Source organism: Microtus oregoni, unplaced genomic scaffold (assembly GCF_018167655.1).
Source record: "Microtus oregoni isolate MIOR12 unplaced genomic scaffold, Mior012 000010F_ref0000083, whole genome shotgun sequence".
Lineage (NCBI taxonomy): Eukaryota > Metazoa > Chordata > Mammalia > Rodentia > Cricetidae > Microtus > Microtus oregoni.
In genome coordinates, this window is record NW_024543069.1 from 15,895,436 (window position 1) to 15,918,806 (window position 23,371).

The following is a 23,371-nucleotide window of genomic DNA, read 5'->3' on the forward strand; positions in this document are numbered from 1 at the left end:
GGGAAAATAAGTTTTTATTTTTCCCAATGAAGTTACATAGTTTATATCAACCACACTTCATTTCAGGTCAGGTTCCATATCCAGGAGTAGGTGGCCAACACTTGTGTGTGCGTTTTGTTTTGTTTTGGTATTTTTTTGTGTCTTTCTGTCTTTTTAGTTTCTGTTATTTCTTTTAGGGAGGATATGAAGTTAGATGGGTAGAGAGGTGGAGAGGATCTAGGAAGAGTTAGGAGAGGAGAAAGAGTATGATCTATCTATCTATCTATCTATCTATCTATCTATCTATCTATCTATCTATCTAATCTATCTAATCTATCTACCTACCTACCTACCTATCTCTATTATCTATCTATTTTTTTTAAAGAATTTATTTATTTATTTTGTATACAGTGTTCTGCCTGCATGCATGCCTGCAGGCCAAAAAAGATTTCATTATGAATGGTTGTGAGCCACCACATGGTTGCTGGGAATTGAATTCAGGATCTCTGGAAGAGCAGCCACTGAGCCATCTCTCCCGCCCCTCAACGTTATCTCTTCTCCTTTCCCAATCCTATCTCTAGCAATTGACTTCCCTTGCCTCTGAGGTACTAAGGCAACTTGCCCCATGCATTCTCTGATGTGTACATGTTTATCTTTTTTTCCTTCCATGCATTCTTTTATTCCCACGTTTCCTCACTTGAATCTCTCTAGATTTTGAAAGGCTGTGAAAGATGGTCAGGGTATGAGGTTGACTTTCCTCTACAGACCTCTCTTCTCACTTGTGACTGCGACTCCCATGCTACTCCCAGCCTACACCTTAAGATGCCCCAAAGTTATTCTTCTGTGGCATATCCCTTGAGCATCTCATGGGTGAGACATGCTCTTCAGTCTGCCATCCCTGCCACCCTGGACCCCCAGGATGAGGGTCTCTGGGACTGTGGGTTTTAAATGGCTCTCCCATATCTTTCTTTTGGCAACTTGTAGATTCTACAGCCACTCAAGGACTGGACTGGCTTTGTATTTAATGTTTTAGACTAGGGTGACTTCATGTCCTTAAGCATCCTGGCATTATTTACTGTCTGTTTTTTTTTTTTTTCTTTGCCAGGCTTATACCTGCATTGGTCAGAGCCAGGCAATGATCTCTCTATAAAAAATTCATGCTAGACGATTCAGCCTCTTTTATTCAGTGAAGGGATTTGGCTGGGAAACCAGAGCACTATAATTTCTTTGCTGAATTTCCCTTGTCAAGGACATTTACACTGCACAGTAATAGAGGGAATGAAAAGAGTGACTAACAAAATGGCAAACTGAAGGTCTGCATGTGTGGGCAGCCTAGGTGGGAGAGGAGGTGCAGGGTCAACTCTGTTGGTTTGTTGTTTTGGTGGTTTTGTTTTTTGTTTGTTTAAGACAGGGTTTCTCTGTATAGCCCTCGCTGTCCTGGAATTTGCTGTGTAGACCAGACTGGCCTTAAACCCAAAGAAGTCTGTCTACTGCTGTCTCCTGAGTGCTGGAATTAAAGGTGTGTGCCACCACTGCCCAACTGAGTTCACTCTTAATTATGTCAAACAAGCCTATCACCTTCAAGAAGCACCCTTGGCTAGCCTTATCCATTAGGTTCTCCAATTCTTTCTTTGAAGCCTGTGGCCCGTTTGGAGGTCAACCAAACAGGAAAGAGCCATGACTATTTTATTCAACTATGCTTGGGAATCCCAATCTCCTATTTACTCAATTAGAAGGAAGAAATAGTGTGTTTAATACAGTCAACTTCTCCTTCAGACTGGCAGACTTCTTCAATCTTAAGCGTTAACTAAGTGAGAATTATTTCCCTCTAGACCTGTTTACACATTTAAGTCTTTGTTCTTTAAGTTGCATTTCCATAATTGTAATTAATTTCCCTCTTCTCTCTCATTTTCCCAATTGTCCTTCATACTCTGTGCCTAATGTATGCAGACTTTGATAGGAAGACGAGACATCTTTCCACCGGGGGACTTTGGGTTCTGCTAGGGCACCATAATTATTAATTTAGTTACACAAATGGTCTGGAGTTTTTCCTTAGGCCGCAGTCATAATTATTAGCGATTGCATTTGTAATCATGGAAACCTCTTATCTCCCATCTGTCAAAACGAAAATGAAAAACTGCAGTTTGCCCCTTTATAACGTGTAAATGAGAAGTCATCCCGACAGACGTGGGATGTGTTTGTATCAGGGCTCCTTCCTTTCGGCAAATATGTTTATGGTGATTACCAAATGTAAGCTGTCGAATTCAAAGTGGAATTCAGATTTTCATTGAAACCCATAATGGGAAGTAGTTAATCCATGTTCGTAATTGTAATTCCCATGTGTATGCTGATCTCTTTAACGATGACTACATTCCTAGCTGAGCCCTTCTCCGGGCCTGCATACTGATACACCGAGTGCCTGCTTGATGTGCAAGACGGTGTACCCTAGCTCTGGGATCCATCATCCTGGAGAGGAACCACCCCATCCTGGTACTTGTCTGTCCTGGCGGCTTTATCTTGCCCTTCTTCTCATATACCTCTCCTTCATTGACCTTGGTTGTTCTTGCCCACAAAGCTCCTCCTTTCTCTATTTAACCATCAATCTTTCTTTCTTTTCCCTCTCCGTCTCTCCTCTCTCATTTCTTTATTCTTTTGTGTTTATTATGTGTATGTGGCATGCATGTGTGTGGACATGCCCATATGTGTGTGTGTGGGGGGGTGCTAACAGTTGACATGTGGTGCCTATGTTGATTGCTCTCCATTTTACTGATGCCGGCTCTGTTGCTGAATCTGGAGCTCATGAATTTGAATTGTCTAACTAGCCCCCATGCCTTTGGGGGTATCCTCTCCCTCTGCCTCCCAACTGCTGGCATTATGGGATGGCTGCCACATGCATCCAGCTTTTATGTGAGTGCTGGGGATCCAAACTCCAGCTCCAACCAAATACCACAGAAAGAGTTTCCTCATTTTATTTAACAGGGGCGATAAGAGCCGTCTGCTCTTTCAAATTTCTGCATTATGTTGAATTTGGTTTTTATCTTTCTGCCATAGAAAACATGGTTCTGTGGTTATAGCCTCACTTACCTTCACTCACACTTTTGCCATAGGAAACGCAGGAAAGACCCATAAGCTATTCTTTCCTGACAAAGAGGGAGAGAGTCTCCTCTAAGAACTCTAGTGTGCCTTATTATTGCAGACGTTCAGTGATTCCAAATGAACCGCGGCTAAACGATTCCTGTAGAACTTCTTAGGCAGCTCAAATTCATTTACTAATACTCTCTAGAGCTCCCATGTTGGTTATAGGTATGTGTTTCATTCGATTCTGAAACTGGAGTTTCCTCTCAGTAAAGTGGCGCTGTTAATAAAGACGCTTGGCAGAGGTATTTTGTATGCTATTAAAGTTCTCTGCCTCGAGAGTCGTAAAGAGCTTGTCTGTGGGGGTAATTCTTGCTGCAGACAACACGGGACAGACCTTACTAAGACAAGGGCACAGGTTTCAGTGAGAGATGCACAAAGAAGGCCCAGGGGAACATGCAGCCATCAGGCAGGTCAGGGCTTCCTTAAAAGAGAAGAAGATGCACTTTTGTGTTATCTGTAAAACAAAAACAAACAAACAAACAAACAAAAACTGAGGGACTGGAGAGAGACTCAGTGGTTAAGAGCACTGGCTGCTCTTCCAGAGGACCTGGGTTCAATTCCCAGCACCCACGTGGCAGCTCACAGCTGTCTGTAACTCCAGTCCCAGTGGATCTGACACCTTCAGACCAATGCACATGAAATAAATTATTAAAGCAACAAAGCATCATCAACAGCAACACAATCCAAAAAGAAAAATGAGCCTGGTGGTGGTGGTGGTACACACCTTTAAAAACAACACTCTTGGGGCAGAGGCAGGTAGATTTCTGTGAGTTTGAAGGCAGCCTGGTCTACAGAGAAGGTACCATGCTACGCAGAGAAACCCTGTCTCGATAAAAATAAGAAAGAAATGCTCCCACCTGTGCCTGTCCTCTGAGCATCTCAAGCAACGTGATGCCATAGTCTCAATTTAGGGGTAGCAAGATTGCCCTGAGAAAACAGCCCCTACCTGGGTGTAGAATTATTCGTGTAGAATTTGTGAAAACTTTGGCAGTTATGTTTCCCCCATATCGTGTCATTTGGTATGGAACTGACATGCTGTCACAACTTTTCCTGTTTTATAAGGGATCGTGGCTTATGCCCAATTAAAAGAATGTATTGTTTCATGTCCCACTTTCGGTGCCAACTGGCAATGAAGCATCGATGTCTATTAGAGCATCGATGTTGTCTGGAGTGATGCAACGTCAGGTTTCCTGGCGTTGTGATAGGCTGAGCGGAAGCTTATTTTCAGCCGAGATTTGTAACTAATGCTTTTAGCCAAAGGACCCCAGGGCTGTGGTCTGGAATCACCTGGGGAAACAAAGCAAAACATAAAAATGAAAAAGGTTCCTTGGTCCTCGCCTAGAGGTTCTACTGTTACTAATCTGGGGTATAGCTGGGGGGATGAAGAAATAGTCAGGATTCCCTAAGTTTTTCTAGGTTGAATATCTCAGACCTAAGGTGATCAATATGCATCAATCTCAATAGCACTGTTTATTTATTTGTTATTTATTTATTCATTTATTTTTGAGACAGAGTATCTCTGTATAGTCCTGGCTGCCCTGGAGCTTGCTATCTAGGCCAGGCTGGCCTCAAACTCAAAGAGATTCTCCTGCATCTGCAGTTCTGGGATTAAAGGTGTGAAACACCACCGCCTGGCTTTCTCTAGTCTTTGCTGAGATTTCAAGCACTATGTTGAATAAGAGTGAAGAGAATCACACTTTTGTCTCAATCTGAATCTGAACTGGAAATGATCAGTTTTTTTCCCCATCTAGTGTAATGTTGGCTGTTGTTTTTTTGAAAGACTTTATTAGGTATACAGTGTTCTACCTGCATGCTTGCCTGCACACCAGAAGAGAGCACCGGATCTCATCATAGATGGTTGTGAGCTCCATGTCGTTGCTGGGAATTGAACTCAGGACCTCTGCAAGAGCAGTCACCTCTCTTAACCTCTGAGCCATTTCTCCAGCCCCGACTATTGGGTTTCTTGTGGGAAGCAGTTCTCATGTTGAGATGTGTTCCTTTTATTGCTAGTGTCTTCAGGGCTTTTTATCATGAAAGGATGTTGGAATTCTCCAAACAGGGATCTTTCTGTGTCTGTTCAGATGTTCCTTAAGGCTGTTTATGACTGTATTACATTTATTGATTTGTGTATGCTGAAGCCTCTTTGTCTTTGGAATGAAGCGAATTTTGTCATGATGAATGATCTCAGTTTATTGAATTTGACTAATAAGAATTCTATTTAGAATTTTTTGTATCATGAATTTTTGTTCATGAAGGAAATAGGTCTATAGTTTTCTTCTCTCTCTGTACCCCTCCACCCCCTGTGTGTGTCCCTGTGTCCTTATCTGCTTTTAGCATCAGGGTCATACTGGCTTGCTAAAATGAGTTTGATAATGTTCCTTCCATTTCTTGTGGAACAATTTGATCTTAGTGATCTTCCTTACTGAAGGTACAGACTGTCTGGCAGTGAATTATCTGGTTTTGGGCTTTTGGGGTGGGGGGCATTTTATTGCTGCTTAATTTTGTTGCTTCTTAAGGATCCGCTTAAGTTATTTGTATCTTGGTGATCTGGCAGATTATTTGTGTTTAGCTTTATCTATTTCTTCTAGATCTTGCTCTAGGGTCCCCCCCCCCACCACCAATGTTTCTTTTACTTGGTGTCTGCTGAAGGGCACGGGGATGAGGGTGTCAGCTGATCCTGCTGACTCTTGTTCTACCTGTGTTTCAGCTGATGCCTCCTCAGTTACCTTTACTTTTGTCGTTTCTCTTGTTCGTGTCTCAGAGGTCTCTTCTGGCCATTCCCATTAGTCTTGTAGCTTCTGTGCTGGGCAGATTCTCTTACCCTCCTGAGACTCCCAGTTTCTACTGAAGCAGCTGGTACTTTAGCTGGGGGTATCTACCAAGTCCAGGGGGAAAGTGGAAAACCACACACTACTGAGATCTGCACAGGCAGAAGACCTGGCCTACACGTTGCACTTCAGCTCACTGTAGCTCTAGGTGGCTCCAGAGTTTTATCTACCTACTGAACCCAGGCTACCAGACTCCAGTGATATTCTCAGTTGATGAGATAGACTCCAGGGGCTGTTGGGGGCAAGGTTATGTGTGGAGCATCATTCAACCTAGCAGGGTTGAGTTAATTCTAAAGGCCAACAAGCTGCTGTTCCAACCCAACCGGCCTTTGTATCTGAGCTAAGTAGTATGACTGCCTATGTGTGTTTTCAGTAGGATAAATCTTGGAAGAGTTGGCATTTTCTAATGATCAGAAATGACTTCTTTGTAGAACTGGAATATAGAGACATAAAACGAATTTTGCATCAAGCTGTTTTAGATGATCTGCCTATGACAAGGAGAGCAAGGACTCTTGAGTAGCCTAGGTCTGTGGGTGTGAGCATTGATCTGGACGATTCCTCACTGACTGCAGTAGAATTCAGGGCTGTGGGGCCATCCTTACCTAGCGGCACTTAACGGTCCCCTGCTTTGTGTCTTTGTAGCTAAGAAAATGACAATAAACTCTGTGTGGGGTGGGGATGTGAACTTTACAAGTGGAGTAATACAACCCACGCAGCGTTTAGATTAGTAATGATTTCATTATCTGGAAATTTATGATTTGGAGTTTTGACTCAATGAATTCAAAGGAAGCTCGTGGGATAAACATTTTAAAGTCACTGGTCTGTAAAACTACATCTTCTGTGGAAGATGGTTTTCAGAAGCAGGCCCTGCCTGTGTCTGTGAGAATAAGTGTTCAGGCCCTCCTCAGGTATGCTGGTCAGTGACATATGGTTGTTTTTCAGGGACAAACACCTATTGTCAATCTTTTAGCTGGTGGCCCGTGTTGGAGATGTTTTTTACAGTATTTGTAAAATACTTGCTTGAGCCATGTGAATCTATCTGGGAAATAACGCTCTCATATGTCTCCTAGTTTGGCCTTGAGTTGTATTTCTGATTCCTTCTCCCTTTGCCATTTCTAACAGATAAATCAGTGCAGGTATTTAGTGTTAGCAACTGTAGTCCCTATGCTATTAGTAACATATAGATTTTTCTTGGCCAGAGAACAAGTTCTGCATGTATCATAGTGTTGAATTATTTCCAAATTATATTAATATGAAGGGGGTAAATGTTATTGGTTTTCTATTTTATAATCATTAGTATTCATGAAAATGCAATTCTTTTCTCGTTTTTCTCCAAGGTCTTTAACAGAATTAGCCTTTGTAACTATTCTGTGCTATTTGACTATCAATGTGGAGAACAAATGAAGCAGAAAATTAAAATACTTTTGATGTTTTAACTTTAATATTCTTCATTGACCTATACTTCAAAGCTACTTCTATCATTGATAAGTTAATTGTTTCAGAAATTATTTCCTGGTGTCTTTATTTTTTAAAATCTGTTTTTGTTTTACTCATTTTATGTGTGGTGTTTTGTCTGCATGAATGTCTGTGTGGATGCCTGGTGGGATTGGAGTCGCAGACAGTTATGAACTGATTTATGGGTACTTGGACTTGAACCTGGGTTCAAATTTAGGTTAACAGTAATTAATTCCCTTAAGTTAAAAAAAATTCTTTTTCTTTGAAATATTTTTTTTATTTAAAAGGCTTATTTAATTTTTTAATTTCTGTATATGTATGTCTGTGTATGTTAGACACATATATGTATAGATATCTGTGGAAGCCAAAAGAGAGGGCTAGCTCTCTTGGAGTTGGAGTCCCAGGTGGTTGTGAGCTGCCCAGTGCTGGTACTGGGACCCGAGTTCCTCTCTGCAAGAACAGCAAATGCTTTTGGTTGGTGAACCCTCCCTCCAGCCCCAAAGATTTTTATTTTTTAAACTGGTCTATCTATATAAGAAAACACATAGAGGAGAAGAAAAGCACCACTTATACAATTTAATTTTTTCAGTTTTGAACAGTTTTATTTTTTTTGTTTGTGAAGGGTGGTATTGCCTAGCCCAGGCTAGCTTTTAACTCAAGTTTTATTTTTTTGTTTGTGAAGGGTGGTGTTGCCTAGCCCAGGCTAGCAACTCAAGGGTGGTGTTGCCTAGCCCAGGCTAGCTTTTAACTCAAGCTGTCCTCTTGCCTCAGCCTTCGGAATGCTAGGCTTATAGGTGTGTATACAAGCTGAGCAAACTACTATTTGTTTATTTATTTCTTTTGTTTGGTTTCTCTGCTTTGAAGCCTGTCCTGGAACTTGCTCTGTAAACCGTGCTAGTCTCAAACTCACAGAGATCCATCTGTCTCTGCCTTCTGAGTGCTGGGATTAAAGGTATACATCACCATTGCCCAGCTATTATTTATTTTTTAAAGTGTGTGTGTGTCTATGTGCACATGTGTGTGTGCTCACTCGTGTGTGTATACCATAGATCATGCATGCATGTGTTTATGTGTGTGTGTGTGTGTGTGTGTGTGTGTGTGTGCGCGCACCACAGCTCATGAATGGAGGTCAGAGGTGATTGTGTGGCGTCTCCCCTACTTTCGTATGGGTTTCAAGGATTTCCAAGGATTGAACTTGGGCTCTCAGGCTTGTGTTGTTGGGTGGGAAGTGCCTTTTCCTGATGAGCCCAAATCCTGTCTGCCCAAGACTTTAGTTTTTGACTCACCTGTTTATACAGGGGAAGGAACACGCTAAATATGGAGTCAGTGTTAAATTTCCTAAATCCAACCAAGTTCTCAAGATTGGAAACTGGCTTCATATGGGTGTGGCCTTAGAAGGGTCCTTTGGTTGGTCTAGAGTGTCCCCGTTGCCATCTCGAAGTTGTGTTCTGGGTGTGGGGAGGATCCATTTTTCTTTTCTTTTTTCTCTTAACAGCAGATTCTGTATCCAGTTTGTACTACATCCTAGGCTAGGAACGTCATTATTGTACCGTTACTGTAGGCGCTGTTGTGGATGTGGACGCTGAAGCTTATGGCAATATAAAATAATCTGGCTTCTGTTGCTGAGACGCCCGGTAGAACCCAGTTCTTTCTAGTTCCATATCCTATGGTTTTGCCATCAATTCCAACAACTTTATGCCCTTTAGACAGTTGGGAGAAAATAAAGTAAGGAGAAACAGGTGAAGCATTGTGATGTGGAGGAGAGACACTGGCTAAACCGTCGCCATGTGTAAAAACGCATGCTGACTGAAGCTGTGGGGACCAGTCACCCCTATTTCCGCAAGGGTGAGGTAGTCTCATTTTCTTCTCAGAAGGGTCGTTTAGGTTAGGGATTTAGATGCCGCACTGGGACTATGAGCTGTGACATGTTGAAAATTATTATCAAAAGAGTCAGTATGCTTTCTTTCTTTGTTTTTCTCATAGAGAGGAGCAATGTCCATGAGGAAACCCTTGTTTTAAGGTCATTTTGTTACAAACGTTACCTTCCCCAGCCATGGTAGACTCAGTTTTGTGAGGAGTGACTCTTCCAGTCCTTGGAAAACCTTTGACCCTCTGAGCACTCTCAGAGATTTGTGTTCTCAGAAGAGTCTGTGGTTGGCAGAAGATTCTCAAGAGTTTGCTGGAATTGGGGTGTCCCCACTATCCTGAGGCAGCCTTAGAACTTGGGTCTTCCTAGTGCCATTGGGTGGCTTGGTGAGACTTACAGAAAGAAGTGTGGTTCGTGTTGCCCCTGACCTGAACGTTTGTGGATACTGATGTTGTATTCAGTGCATCTGGTTGCTTTTTTGTTTGTTTGTTTCTTTCTTATCCTTTACTTTTTCTTTCTTTCTTTTTTTCTTTCTTTCTTTCTTTCTTTCTTTTTTTTTTTTTTTTGAAATATGATCTCTTCCCTGGCTGTCCTATAATTTGCCGTGGAGACCAGGCTGGCCTCAAATTCACAGAGATCTGGCTGCCTTCTGCCTCCTGGGTTCTAGGATTAGGGTGTGCCACCACATCCAACTCCTGGGGTGTTTCCAGTGCCCTTTGTATGCTACTGAGGGAGACTGCTGAGGTTTATTATGAGGGGTCCCCAGGCCCCATCACAAGCTTTGTCCATAGCTGGTGCAGTTAAAGAGAAGTGATTAGATCGGGGGCCACTCCTATAGTCAGCGTTAGGGGGTGGGGCCTAATTTGAGGAAGTAAGTTTTGGCGCCTCCCCCTGAAACATACACCTTGTTCTGGATTTTTCCTTCCTTCCTCTTTCCTCCTGGGCTGTCATGAGGTCAGAGCAGCATCCTCTCTGCCATAGCCTCCTACGTGTGTCTCTTGCTGCAGGCTGAAGAGCAGTGGAGTCAGCTGACCATGGCGGAAACATCTGACTCTGAGCCAGAATAAATCGTTCCCCCTTTTCAGGTATTTTGGTCACAGCAAGGACATGCTAACTAGTGTCTTCTACCTGTTCGTCTGTCCTTTTTGGCTCATATTATGCTTGTGTTCCTCTTGGGATCAGTCTGCATGTTCAATGTCCCAAGTAAATATTTGTTTGTATTGTCAGTGTTACCAAGCACAAGGCATTTGCATTATGATGACTGCCACCCCCTTCCCCCTTTTGAACATACACAGTGTAGTCCCTGTTTGGCTGTCAGCCAAGATGTCTTGGGCGGTTGGTATCATTTGCTTTTCAACGGACTCAGAGATGTCAGGTTAGAGCATTGGAAAATGGTCTGTTTTAGCCATTGGAAATGACAGAGTTGGTTACTGTGATTTTTTTTTTTCTTTTAAGCTGGAATGCTGGAGAGTGCCAGCACTAAGTTGTTTTGTGTGTGTGTTTTGCTATATTTTGTTTTGTTTTTCCTCTCTTCCTAACCCGGTTGTCCAGTTCTTGCTCTGGATGAAGGAATAAAAGGGGCAAGCTACACCTCAATGGCCGTTGGGTCAAGCTTGAAATTCTGGCTCCTTCTTAAGTTTCTTAGGGAAGATTTATTTTAATATATGTCCCTGTCAGCAGCCATTAGAGATTCCCATGGGCCTACCTGACTCTGGCTAATTTACACTTATGAGTCTGGATGGAAGATAGCCAAGCTGCGACTGTTGGTTCACAAAGTCTGCATATGAGTTGGATATGTCTGAATGGCAACAGAATTTTCACCTCTCTTGAGCCATCACCAAATGCAGCTCAGGTGCATTTCATGTGCTCACTAAACGTGAGTTCTGCTATCTTTCAGAACCTGTGAGCAAAATCCTGCCTTGGGTCCCAGTTGCTTTACTGGTTTGCTCGGGCCGAGATTTACCTTGAATTATTATATCAACCCCTTCGTCATTGCAAGTGACGAGCCTGCAAATCTTCACACTGACCTATCATTTTAAAGTGGAACAGTCAGTAAACAGCATTTCAGAGAGCCAATAGGGACATTTTATTTTAAAGCCAAGCGTCTTGAAGGGGAGCTCAATAAATCATCAATGAGACATCACTTCAAAGAGATGGTTGGACTGAACCGTGGCTTATCTCTGCCCTGCGGAATGCAGCAAATATCAAATATGGACTACCATTAACTTGTTTAGGGATTTAGATGCTTAAAACTGTGTAGCCATCACCGTCTAGGATGCACGTCAGGTTGTGGGGAGGTATAACCTGGTTCATTTGTCAGGGATGAGTGATGGGCCGGGCGTGTTCTGTCATTCGAGCGAGCGTGCGCTTCGGTCTGTCCGGTGGTGAGGGGTGGGTGACACTGTGACAAGCCCTCCTTGTCACTCTTCTCAGCATTTGCTCGGCAGCTGTTGGACGGAAACACACGTCCCTCCAGGTCTTCATTTGTCTTTTGTGTGAGATGAACCTGAGAGTACTCCACATTTTAATTAATTAAGTAGCGTGGTTACGTCTGAGCCGTCTTAAGCTTTGCGATGCCTCCCGTGTTCAAACTTGTGATTAGTTTAAACCCTGGAGTCTAGTGCTTTTCAGGATGGGCTTTCAAGTGGAATAATAGCGATGCTAATATTGCTACTCTAAGCTCTTTATGGGTAATTTCTCACTGGAACATATTGATGTAAGGTGTATTAGCACACCAGATGTGCAAATTAAGGAACCAAGGGAGCAAAGAGGTTAAGTAATTTTTTGGGTCACACAGCTCGTTCGTGGCAGGGAGGGTTTGTACACGGACAGAGGATCTCTAAGATCTTCACTGCTTGTATAATAACGTGTATGGAGGTATGTTAGATTGAGTCTCGCAAGAAGTATATTCTAAATATGAGCCCCCAGATACCTTTAACATTCCAATGAGATTCTTAAGAGCATTGAAGAGCAGATAGTGAGATTCACAGACTTGGGGAAGCGACCTATATGTTGGAAAACAGGTGAATGGATAGCACGAGTGTAGCAGCTTAGAGAAAGGGGTGGTGGTGATGGGGTGCAGCTGTCTGGGCTGGATGGCCCTGATGGTCGTCTAGCAGAAACTGGCTTTGTCCTCTGCATACTGGAGATGTTCAGGGTCTCAGGGGCTGTAGGTGGGTAAGGTGAGTCCAGGTTAGGGAGAAAAAAACATGACAGTCGGGGTTAGCCACTAGAAAGAATTCTGAGAGTAACCGGGTTAATACTAAGAGCATCAAGACTCAATTCAAATATTTGAAAGCAAGACAATAGTAAATTGCTTCCGCTCTATCAGCCTCGGAATCCGTCTAGCAATGTATCCCTTCAAAGAAGTTGATGAAGTTCCAGATATATACTTTAGGGAAAACTGTGCTGCAATAATAGCTTGTTCACACACACAAAAAAAAACAAACAAACAAAAAAAACTGATTTCTTCAGACCCATGCTATTTAACTCATTTATAGGGGTGTGATTTCTTTCCCCCAAGACAGGGATATAGCTCCCACCGAATAAACATTGTGAGACTATCCTCTTTCCTTCTAATTTGAAAACATTCCATTCATTTCTGTGACCATTGCTACGGTTGTGTGGAACAAGAAAAAAAAAAAAGCCTCAACCATTTGAACAAATGTGCTCTTGTCCAAACCGGAACAAAAGTAGCCTACGGTACAGAAGATGGCATGCGGATTATTTCTTAATGGGAGCATTTGCCTCTGATGGAGTGATGTTTGCTTCTAAGAGCGTGCACGTAGTCCGTGTGTGCGCCTCTGTGTGTCTCTGTGTGTGCATGTTCGTCTTCTGCATTCAGCCTGCGTCACTCCTATGGTAATCAGTATCTCTCAGTGAGCCCCGTAGGTGAGGAGGGTTTCTTTGATGGCTAAAGACCTCCAGTTCCCAGGCATTAAATGTGCATAACTGCCTTCAGGGGCGTTAAGCCCTGCGCTCGCTAAGCATGCAGGTCTCATAGCCTAACTAACCACAGCGCCTGCATTCCCACAGTCGCGGCAGCCACAGCAGATGCTTCCTTCCACTGTGCTTCTCTGGCTGCGCTGTTCACTTTAGGACAAACTTCTGCAATCATCTCATGGATTTATTTTCTCTCCATTTTAACGCCTGGACTGTGAAGATGCCATCATGCCATCAGGGGCAGCATGAGCCAAGTTCTTGGGGCTGTTAAGGTTCTCTCTGCCTTCCCCCCCGCCCCTCATGGAGATGTGTGGCAGAAAAAGGCTCTGCCTTTAGAGAAAATTTTTATCGCTTTGGCCAATAATGTGTAGCAATATTAAATTTGATGGCAGACCTTGAAGTGTATAAAAACTTAAGTCCGGAAAAAGGTAAGACCTATGCTGCTAGTTTTAAGGTAAGTTGATTGCTTAATAGTAAAAGGTGGCAAGCTTTTCTTATTTTGTTTCACATTAAGTTAAAGATTTATGTGATTGTTGATTGACATATTTGAGATACTATACTTTAATCTTAATTGAAAAGGTATTTTTGATTGGGTCAAGGTGTTTGTTTCTTGTAAATGTGTATTTGTACAATGGCAGTTGTGGTTGGTGACAAGTTATGCATCACTGTAATATAGTACATCATTATAATAAAGTGGTCTGTGGGAAAATAATGTGGGGTCTTGGGTTATAGTCAAGGACTATAAATCAAGGACACAGGCATGTTAAAAATTTCATCTGTTTGATGCAAACTGTAGGTTTTAATTTCAGTGTTGTCAAATCATATTCACTCTGAATTACGATGAACAGAGTCCTATTTTAACTTTCTACAATAATCCAGAGGGGTGGTTTCTAATATGTGTCCATTGAAGGCAGTCAGGCTAGGGGAAAGAATTAGCTGTAGAAGATGAAATGGCACGCGTGCTCAACATAGATAAAATGGAGGCAGGACCTACGTATTGTGCCTGGAGAACCTGTCGGCTCCACGAGCTCTAGGAAAGCATCCTAAAGGATGAATTTGGAGTGGGGCATGTGAAATGTGTGGGGACTGTTCTTGTGTTGGAAGAAGAAGCTGCTGCCTGCTCAGACAGCACACATGACATGTCGAGCCGTGTCTCCTAAACCCGTCTTCAAGTTGCAATGCGTGTGTCACTGAGGTTATTGAGGTGCGTTGCTCCCTTTGAGAACCTGTCTGCAGGTTGTCGCTGGCCTGCGGAAGCCACTTCAGCATGCTGTGCTTACAGTACAGCCCCGGTGCTTGCTGTTCATTCAAACACAGACATGGTACCACAGGTGATTTCCTTAGTATCCCTGAATTTCCCGAGTCTGGAAAGCAGCCTCTCCCAGGTAGAGAGAAGGATTTAGTTCCCTTGGTATACAGGCCATCACAGGGATTCCCATGTAAAGTTGTCTGTGCGTGTATTCAGGGAATCTCTTATGTGACGAGGGCAGGACTGACTGGTTTTGTGTAACACCCTGCCAGAATTACGTACTTTCTACTGCCGTGGAAGTAATAAGAGAAACTTCTCTCCCACCACATATGGGGTCTCTAAGACTCAAGTCCAAATAAACTCTCTTTCCTAAACATTACAGAAATCTGAATTATCTTTGCCAGTTATATAAACTTTAAAAGATAAAATAAAATGTCACTCAGGCTAGGTGTTCTCACATATAGATAGTCTTAGTAATTTTTTTTAATTAAGCTTTTCGGTGTGTTATATAACAGGTTTTCTTTGATTTATTTTAATAATTTATTTACATTGGGGAAAAAACCCTTCGCTGAATTCATCCTGTTTTTAAATTTTTCTCTGTTGTTAGCAAGGCCATTTTTGAAGAACTGTTTCTTACAAATTCCAGACCAGTTTTAACAAGGATCTCTTAGGGGTATGCAGAGTGTGTAACGCTGATAGAGTCTGAATCTCATGAAGTCTAGTTGCATTATTGAATAACGACATCAGTGACGAGACTCAGTTCACTGGGTTCCAAAGTTTTCATTCACAGGCAGAAAGATCAAAAAGACCCTGAGTTTTTGGTGGCACTTGATGCTGTCCTATTAAATGTAAAATGTGGATTTGTTCATTTGTATTTGTAAGCAAATTTGTTTTACATTTGTATATTTTATGTAAATATATTCTTTATTTATTGCATGCTTAGAAAATTATTGCTATATTAGCCTCAGATTTTGGGTTAATGTGCGAAATCTCCAAGCTGGAGAATCATCTCAATGTTTTTTCAGATAGTATAGAGAGAAGGTAGGGCCTCATTGTAATATAGAATCAGACAGAGAACAGCTTGAGGCAGGTACAGCTTGCTTTTATAACCTCAAGAGGTCTATGACCTTACACTTCTTCTTTTAGCAACAAGACAACAGAAAACCCCCTTACCTTTGTGGGGTGATAAGGAGGGTTACGGTGCAATATCTCTAAAAGTACTTGGAAAAGAACTGTAGACACAGAATACAATATCATTAGAAATTGGGATAATGGGCAGATGAGATGGTTCAGTTGGCAAAGGTGCCGACTGCCAAGCTTGACAACCTGAGTTTGACCTCCAAAACTCACGTGGTGGAAGGAAAGAAACAATTCCTGGAAGTTGTCTTCTGATTTCTACTCATATACTATTGGGTGTGTGCGCGCACACACACACCTGAGAAGTGTGTGTGTGTGTGTGAAATAAATAGATAAGAATCATATCCATCTCATCTACTTTAATGGAAAGGAAACTGTATTCATCATGAGGATGCCAAAAGCACTTTGACCTAGAACTTGGGTACCGTCTGCTAGATCCCCCTGTGGCTCAGTAGCTTGCTTGCCAACAGTGCACTCTGGATAGCATGCCTTACAAAAGGGCAGATGTCAGTGTTGGAGCAAGTCTTAGGTTTCTGGAGTCAATATTTTTTATTTTTTATTTTTTTGCACACACAGAGCAGATCTGCAGCTGGACCTGAGCTCTCCAGTTCCTATCATGTATTATAATTGTAATACATATATTATATGAGCCCTCCTATTCCTGCCCTTTCCACTTGTACCAATTGTTGTTTTTTTTAGGAGAGGTGAGTTATTTTGGTATTTGAGATGTCACTTATATTAACACCGTTTAAGTTCTCAGCCCAAAACTGCCGTTTAGGGAGAGGGAAGAGGAGCACTGTAGTGAATTCTTGACACTCTTTACTTTTAGTAGTGTGCCTGTGTCTGTGTTTGCGAGTGCAGACGTGTGGGCATGCCATGGCACACATGTGACTCTAGAGGACAACTTTCAGGAGTTGGGCCTTCTCCTGTCAATTCGTGGGATGCAGGGGCTGAACTGAGGTTGTCAGCCATCAGGTAAGCACCTCTATTTTTTGAGCTGTCTCACCAGCCCCCCTTTCCCCCCTTAAATATTATTTGTTGTCTTATAAAATTATTAACTGATAATAGTGAATTTGTGCTATCCATAGGGACATGCTGAGTACTTGACAAGGTACTGGTTAGGGACATGGAGATTAATCAAATTATTTGCCCTTACAGTGACCCCTGATCTACTACACAGGCATGCTCTTAGCCCTGTGATAGAGGGAGACCTTTGCAGAGGTTCTTGAGTGTGGAAAAGTCAACGCCAGATTTTTTTCTTTTTTATTGTGCATACAATGTTCCTCCTGCACGTACACTTTCATGCCAGAAGAGGGCACCAGATCTCATGACAGATGGTTGTGAGCCACTACGTGGTTGCTGGGAATTGAACTCAGGACCTCTGGAAGAGCTGCCAGTGCTCTTAAGCTCTGAGCCATCTCTCTAGCCCAAGGGGTTTGGTTTTGAGCTTTAAAAAGCAAGGGTTGAAGTCTGAGGAGTAGAGAAGGCCAGGTATCAGAATAAAGATGCCCAGGCAGAGTCTAGTTTTAGAAGGAATCCTGAAAGCAATTTGGAGCCTGCCTTAATTAGGGCAGCCATCACTGTGATGAAACCACAGGACCAAAATATATAAATAAATTTAAAAAATAAAAAAATAATAATTTCCAAAAAAAAAAGCAAGTTCTGAAAGAAAGGGTTTATTTGGCTTACTCTGCCACATTTTAGTCCATCACTGAAGGAAGTCAGGCAGGAACTCACACAGGTCTGGAACCAGGAGGTAGGGGCTGATGCAGAGGCCATGGCGGGGTGCTGCTTACTGGCTTGCTCTCTCTAGCTTGCTCAGCCAAGACCTCTAGCTCAGGGATGGCATCACTCACAGTGGGTTGGGCCCTCCTCCCTCCCCCACAATCGCTAATTAAGAAAACACCCTACAGGCTTGCCTATAGCTGGACCTTATTGACGCTTTTTTTTTTTTTTTAAATTGGGGCTCCTTCCTCTCGGATGATTTCAGCTTGTGTCAAGCTGTTGTAAACTTTCCAGCACATGACCCCGTTGTAGGTGGAGTGGATTGGCAACCAGCTGCCCCCCTCTAGAGTTTAAGGAGAGGGAAGGCCAGGTGTTAGACTAAAGCCCTGGTAACCTGGGGTAAGGAACTTAGTTGTTTTTTGTTTTTGTTTTTTTTTTTGGCAATTTAAAATTTTGAGCTGAGGAGAGATCTTTTTTAATTAGACAAGCCCATCAAGTCACTTCACTGACAGCCACGCCCCTTCTGCCACTTCACTGCCCACCTTTCTGTCCCTTTACCACTTCACTGTACTCTCATTGCTGTGCTGGGATTGAGCCAGGCCCTGCAGCCTGCTGAGCGGATCCTCTGCATCCCTGTCTCCTGCACTGGCAACTAGAACCCTTTGTCTAAGACATCTATTGGCCATACCTTTCTCTTTGCCTCTTTAAAGTCCTCCCATAATCTCTCAGTGTGTTTTCCATCCTTCTGTGCTCACAATTATCTTCCTGTGTTTTGATCACAGGTTGATTTTGAAAATTTGATTTCAAGAGACAGCATTTACATCATTGTGTGTGTGTCATTTGCATACATCTTATGACTATATAGATGCCCACAGAGCAAAGTAGCTAGCTAAATTACTTAAGGGATGGTATCCCTTAGAGGATGGTATGCAAGGAAAAGGATGGAGATTTCTACAGCAAATGATAAATCAAGTTCATTATACAAATTTGATAAGTAGCACTCTTCTTGATACCTCTGTGAAGTAGGTGTAGTTATTATTTTTGTTTCTGAGATGACATACCTGATATGCGGGCACACAGAGAGAGAACCTGAACTTTCCCTAGGTCATACCATAATTGGTGGAGCTGGCACTTTAATCCTGTTGCCTGGCTTTGTAGCCTGGCTTTCCAGTCCCTGTTCCTGTCTTCGGGATGTTGCTGCTTTGTTGGAGGTGTAGACAGTTGGGAGCCATGGACTGTGCCCTCTGTATAAAACTTCTCTGTTCTTTTTGGTTTTGGTGGTTCAAGGTCTGGTCATTTATTTGTTCTTCTTAAAGACTTACTTTTGACTGGACTCAGACTTAGAAGCGCTCAGTGAGGACAGCCTACATCTCTTGGCAATCTGTTTTTGTTGTTTTTCTTTGACTGCCTTCCTTCTCTTGGTCAAAGTCTAGAACATCCTTCAGCCTTCTCATTATTTTTCTTAGCGCATTGTTTCTTCAGAGCAATATGTTGACATTTGTGTTGCAGGACATGTGGAATAACAAGATGTTGAATCACGATGGTTTGGTCTTGGGCTTCTTACCTTCTTTGTTTAAGAGCTTTCTGACAGCATATTGGCAGACATCATTATCTTTAGAGAGACTGACGAGCTTTAGAATCCTGCTAGCTCTTTTGGGCCCTAACCACCAAAGCACAGAGACATCTGTCCATTTGAGCTGGGCATAGTGCCATACGCCTTTACTCCCAATACTTGTGAGGCAGAGGCAGCAGGTCTCTGAGTTCTAGCGTGACATTATCTGGGAAACAAACAGACAAAAAAATCACCACACTGAGAACACTCGGATTGGCATCCCCAATGCATCTTTGAGCAGACTTGCATTTCCTCTCTCCAGTTCCTGGTCTGTAACAAGAATTCCCCTTAATCCAAAGCGAGCATACTCTGCTGTGGGTCAAGACACCTTGCTTCATGGGAAAACCTTCTTTGTCCTTCCCACCACTTATCAGACCACACACCTTCCACTCTTCACCAAGAGCCTCAGATATGTCTGCAGCCATGTGCTTCTCTGGAAAGTGTGACGCTTGCATTCATCCGACTGGGACGAAGATATTCAGCTTCATCTTACATGGATGACGACCAAGGAGGCGCCATGAAAAAGAGCTCACCAGGATCTTGTTAAAGACATCTCAGTTTTTTCTGTGGATGCCTTCTTCCCCACCACCAAAGATTTGCTTGACATTCTTTTGAATTAACATGCTTGTTAATGGGCGTCCCTGAATGGGGGGCAGGAAGGCACATAGCGGGTTGCATAGAGTTCTGTGCGGGGAAGCAATGGGGTAAAAATGAGCAGGATGTGGGTTTTTGGTATGCCTCTGGGGACTTTGACTGACTTTGAGAGAGACAAGAGGGAAGATGGTAAACTTTGGAATAAGTAGGTGATATCAAAGGAGTTCTTTAGGAAACAAAAATCTAAAAGCACAGAGAAAAGCAAAGGCAAAAACTGAGGAAGGATCCTGTAGTGGACTGGAGAAACTGGTCTGGGCCTATCAGAGTCATGCACCCTAGTCACTGAGGCTTTGACCAATGATGCATTACTTCTCTAATTACAGTCCACAGAGCAGGAGCTACCATGAGTGAGCTAGAGTTACTTCAGATGTCACTTTGAAGAATGGTAAATGATTGCTTCCATTGATCTGTTTAAAGGCGACGTCACGGTAATTGAGGTGTGTGACATAAGGCTTTTGCCTAACCCAGTGACCTGTTGCTTCTTGTTTTTCTCTAAGATTGATGTATCGTCTGTCTATCCAGGGAGTGTGGACAAAGACAAAATGGAGAGGCCATGTAAGTGGGCCTGTCTCATCCTCACTAAATGTAGGTTCAGAGATCCGTGGAGAAGGGAAGTGACACCGGAAGGGCAGGTGTGACGGGACCACTCTGCCATTTATTCCCTTGGTTTCTTTTCGAACCTTTTTCTCTAAGCTCATCCATCTCCATGCGTCTTTTCAATTCATTATTTCATTTCAAATATTTGAAATTGTACCCCATTAACCAGGAAAGTGAGGGAAGGCAGTAACAGAAAGCAGAGTAAGGCGCAGTATACGGGGTGCAATGGGTCTTCTGGAGAGGAGTCTTGGCTCTTAGTTATTTACCGCTTAATTTTCAAAATAATGAAAATCTGGCCAGACCTCCCCTTATCTGAGCGTACCCTCATTTTCAGCCATTCCCAACCCCTTTTGTATTCTCTATCTGCTTAAATCTTTAAATGTGTTTCTTCTCAAAGAAGCAGTGGATATAAGAGCAACCTATGTACCAGGGGATAAAGGAAGAATGTGACGGGTAGAGACTGAAGCTTCTCCATTTTCCCGTGCTTGCATGCCTCTCTCTTTGCTCTCTGGGCATCCGTGTTCTTGTCTCATGATCTCTCTTACGTGGGCTCTTCTATTTTTTGCTGTTGCCTTTTCACTAGATTTCTCGGTCTATATTATTTGGTCATAAAAGTAAAATGTAGTGACATTTGGTTTATAGAACTAAACGCAGACCCATGAAGGTAATCAGTAATTGGGGCCGCGCTGGCTTTGAGCCGAGTTAGCTGTTAAGACCTTGGAGCCTGCTGTCGACTCTTTGTGAGGAGAAGTGGGTTGTTCTTAAGCTGTGTCTAACCACTAACCAGAGCAAAGTGAGGCAGATAGTGGCAGGCTAGGTAGTAGCCCTGAACTGCATGAGAACAATGGTCTAGTTACTGTTCTATTGCTATGAAGAGACACCATGGCCAAGGTAACTCTTATCAAAGAAATTGTTTAATTAGGGCTTGCTTACTGTTTCAAAGTGTAAGTTCAAGACCATCGTGGTAGGAAGCAGGCAGGCAGGGTGCTGGAACAGTAGCTGAGTGTTTTACATCCTGATCCAGGGAGAGAGAGAGAGACCCTCAAAGCCCACTCCCAGGGATACACCTCTTGTAGCAAGCCAACACTTATTCCAATGAGGCCACACCTCCTAGTCCTACAAAAACAGTTCTGTTAATTGGGGACCACCCATTCAAACTTGTGAGTTAGTGGTGTGTATGTGTGTTCATTCCCCCTCAAATCACCATAGCAACAATCCGATGAAATCTGAGTTGATAACTGTTGCTATAGTGTTACATCCTGACTCACATTCTCTTTCTGTTTACTAGGTGGCATGACGTTTTTTGTTTAAGCGTGTGTGGGGCGAGAGGGGGGCACTGGGGTTGAAACCCGGCTGAGTGAGCACTCTTCCTTTGTCTAGTGCTCAGTACCTCGCCCTTTAGACAATGCCACTTCCTTTCACTGGCAACATAAGCTGTCACTCTCAGCCTTTGTCCTCCGAGTTTACGGGCCTTGTCTGTCTTTCATCTCTTCTCCTAGTTTTGACAACCAGCCTCAGGTTTCTACTTGTGTGTCTTCGTCAAGTCTCCTCTTGTACCTGCTTGTTTATCTACCTATGGTGTAGTCCAAACCAGAAATAAGTCAAGCATGTGAGAGAGACAAGAAAAACCTCCAAGGAAGCGGTAAATTAAAGCAGTAAATTAAAAATTTAATTAGCACATAGGCTATTACTTAGTATATGCATATGAAGAAACAGATTGTTCCCTCAGTTTTGACAATCCTGCTCATTGTGCAGTGCTCAGCACCCCATGAGGAGAGTCAGCATTGGGCCATTTGTACCAACCGCTTTCATGTGAAGTCCTTGAAATCCACAAGTTATTCTGTTTCTTATCACTTAGCCTAATTGTCTAAATTAAATGCAGCTCATCTTATTAACGATAAAATTTTCAAGATCTGGTGTAGATTCAACAGGGTGAGTGTTTGTTAAAAAAGTGCAAGGGAAGCAGACTAGAATACGGTTTGACGGTGCTTTTATATAGGCTTGGGCATGTTCAGGGTGGTGGGCTTTCACCATGTTGCTTTCAAAGATGAAATGAAGGCTGGAGATATGATGCAAGGGTAGGACATTGCTTAGGAAGTGCAAGACCTCGGGTTCCAATCGCAGCATTGAGAAAATTCAACAAATGAGAAGCAGGTTATTTTGCTTTATTGGGTCGACGGGAGGTTTGCCATAAATAAAGGACATTGAGCTTATAATTCATGTTCCTACAGAAGCTAAATAAGAAGGTGAATCCAAAGACAAACATATAGTCATCCTCCTGAATGTCTCAGAGACAGAGACCCACATTGGAGCACCGGACTGAAATCTCAAGGTCCAAATCAAAAGCAGAAGGAGAGGGAGCATGAGCAAGGAACTCAGGACCGCGAGGGGTACACCCACACACTGAGACAATGGGGATGTTCTATCGGGAACTCACCAAGGCCAGCTGGCCTGGGTCTGAAAAAGCATGGGATAAAACCGGACTAGCTGAACATAGTGGACAATGAGGAATACTGAGAACTCAAGAACAATGGCAGTGAATTTTTGATCCTACTGCACGTACTGGCTTTGGGGGAGCCTAGGCAGTTTGGATGCTCACCTTAGGAGACCTGGATAGAGGTGAGCGGTCCTTGGGCTTCCCACAGGTCAGGGAACCCTGATTGCTCTTCGAGCAGATGAGGGAGGGGGACTTGATCGGGGGAGGGGGAGGGAAATGGGAGGCAGTGGCGGGGAGAAGGCAGAAATTCTTAAATAAATAAATAAATTAAAAAAATAAAGAGCAACAATGTCGGCAAAGAGCTGGGGAAATGGGCACTTGTGTGAGCTTTTAGGCTGGGTTAGAATTGGCTTCCCGGAGAGTAGTTTCATAGGCTAGCCTTTGGTCCAGCAGTTCTAGATTCTGCCAATTCGTCCTGTAAAAGGACTTCTGGGAAGACACATTAGAGGAAGCAAGAAAAGGGTCATAACCTCAATGAGCAACTCATTTTTAACAGGTAGCACATGGATACCACCCACAGTAAGCAGCGCAGCCACAAGGGGGATGGAGAGATGCAGATGCTGGGAGAAAAGTGCCTAGGGATACAGCTGTATTCAGTGGAAAATATTACACCAAATTCCCATTTTTCTTGCTGCTTAAAGATAAAGTAAGCTCAGGGGTATTACAGTTGGGCGGTGGTGGTGCATGCCCT

At 43.0% G+C, this 23,371-nt stretch overlaps 1 protein-coding gene across 12 annotated transcripts in view; it reads left to right on the plus strand.

Annotated features, from left to right (window-relative positions):
* Positions 1 to 23,371, plus strand: part of Plch1 (phospholipase C eta 1) — a 192,137-nt gene that overhangs the window by 29,966 nt on the left and 138,800 nt on the right. Inside the window, exon 1 of one of the 12 annotated variants that reach the window (XM_041659103.1) lies at positions 13,147 to 13,637. The exons of the other annotated variants lie outside the window; for them this stretch is intronic. Coding sequence (XP_041515037.1) covers positions 13,595 to 13,637 — 43 coding nt within the window. The 5' untranslated portion in view covers positions 13,147 to 13,594. Of the gene's footprint in view, positions 1 to 13,146; positions 13,638 to 23,371 lie in introns of those variants that run through there. 12 annotated transcript variants of the gene reach the window in all.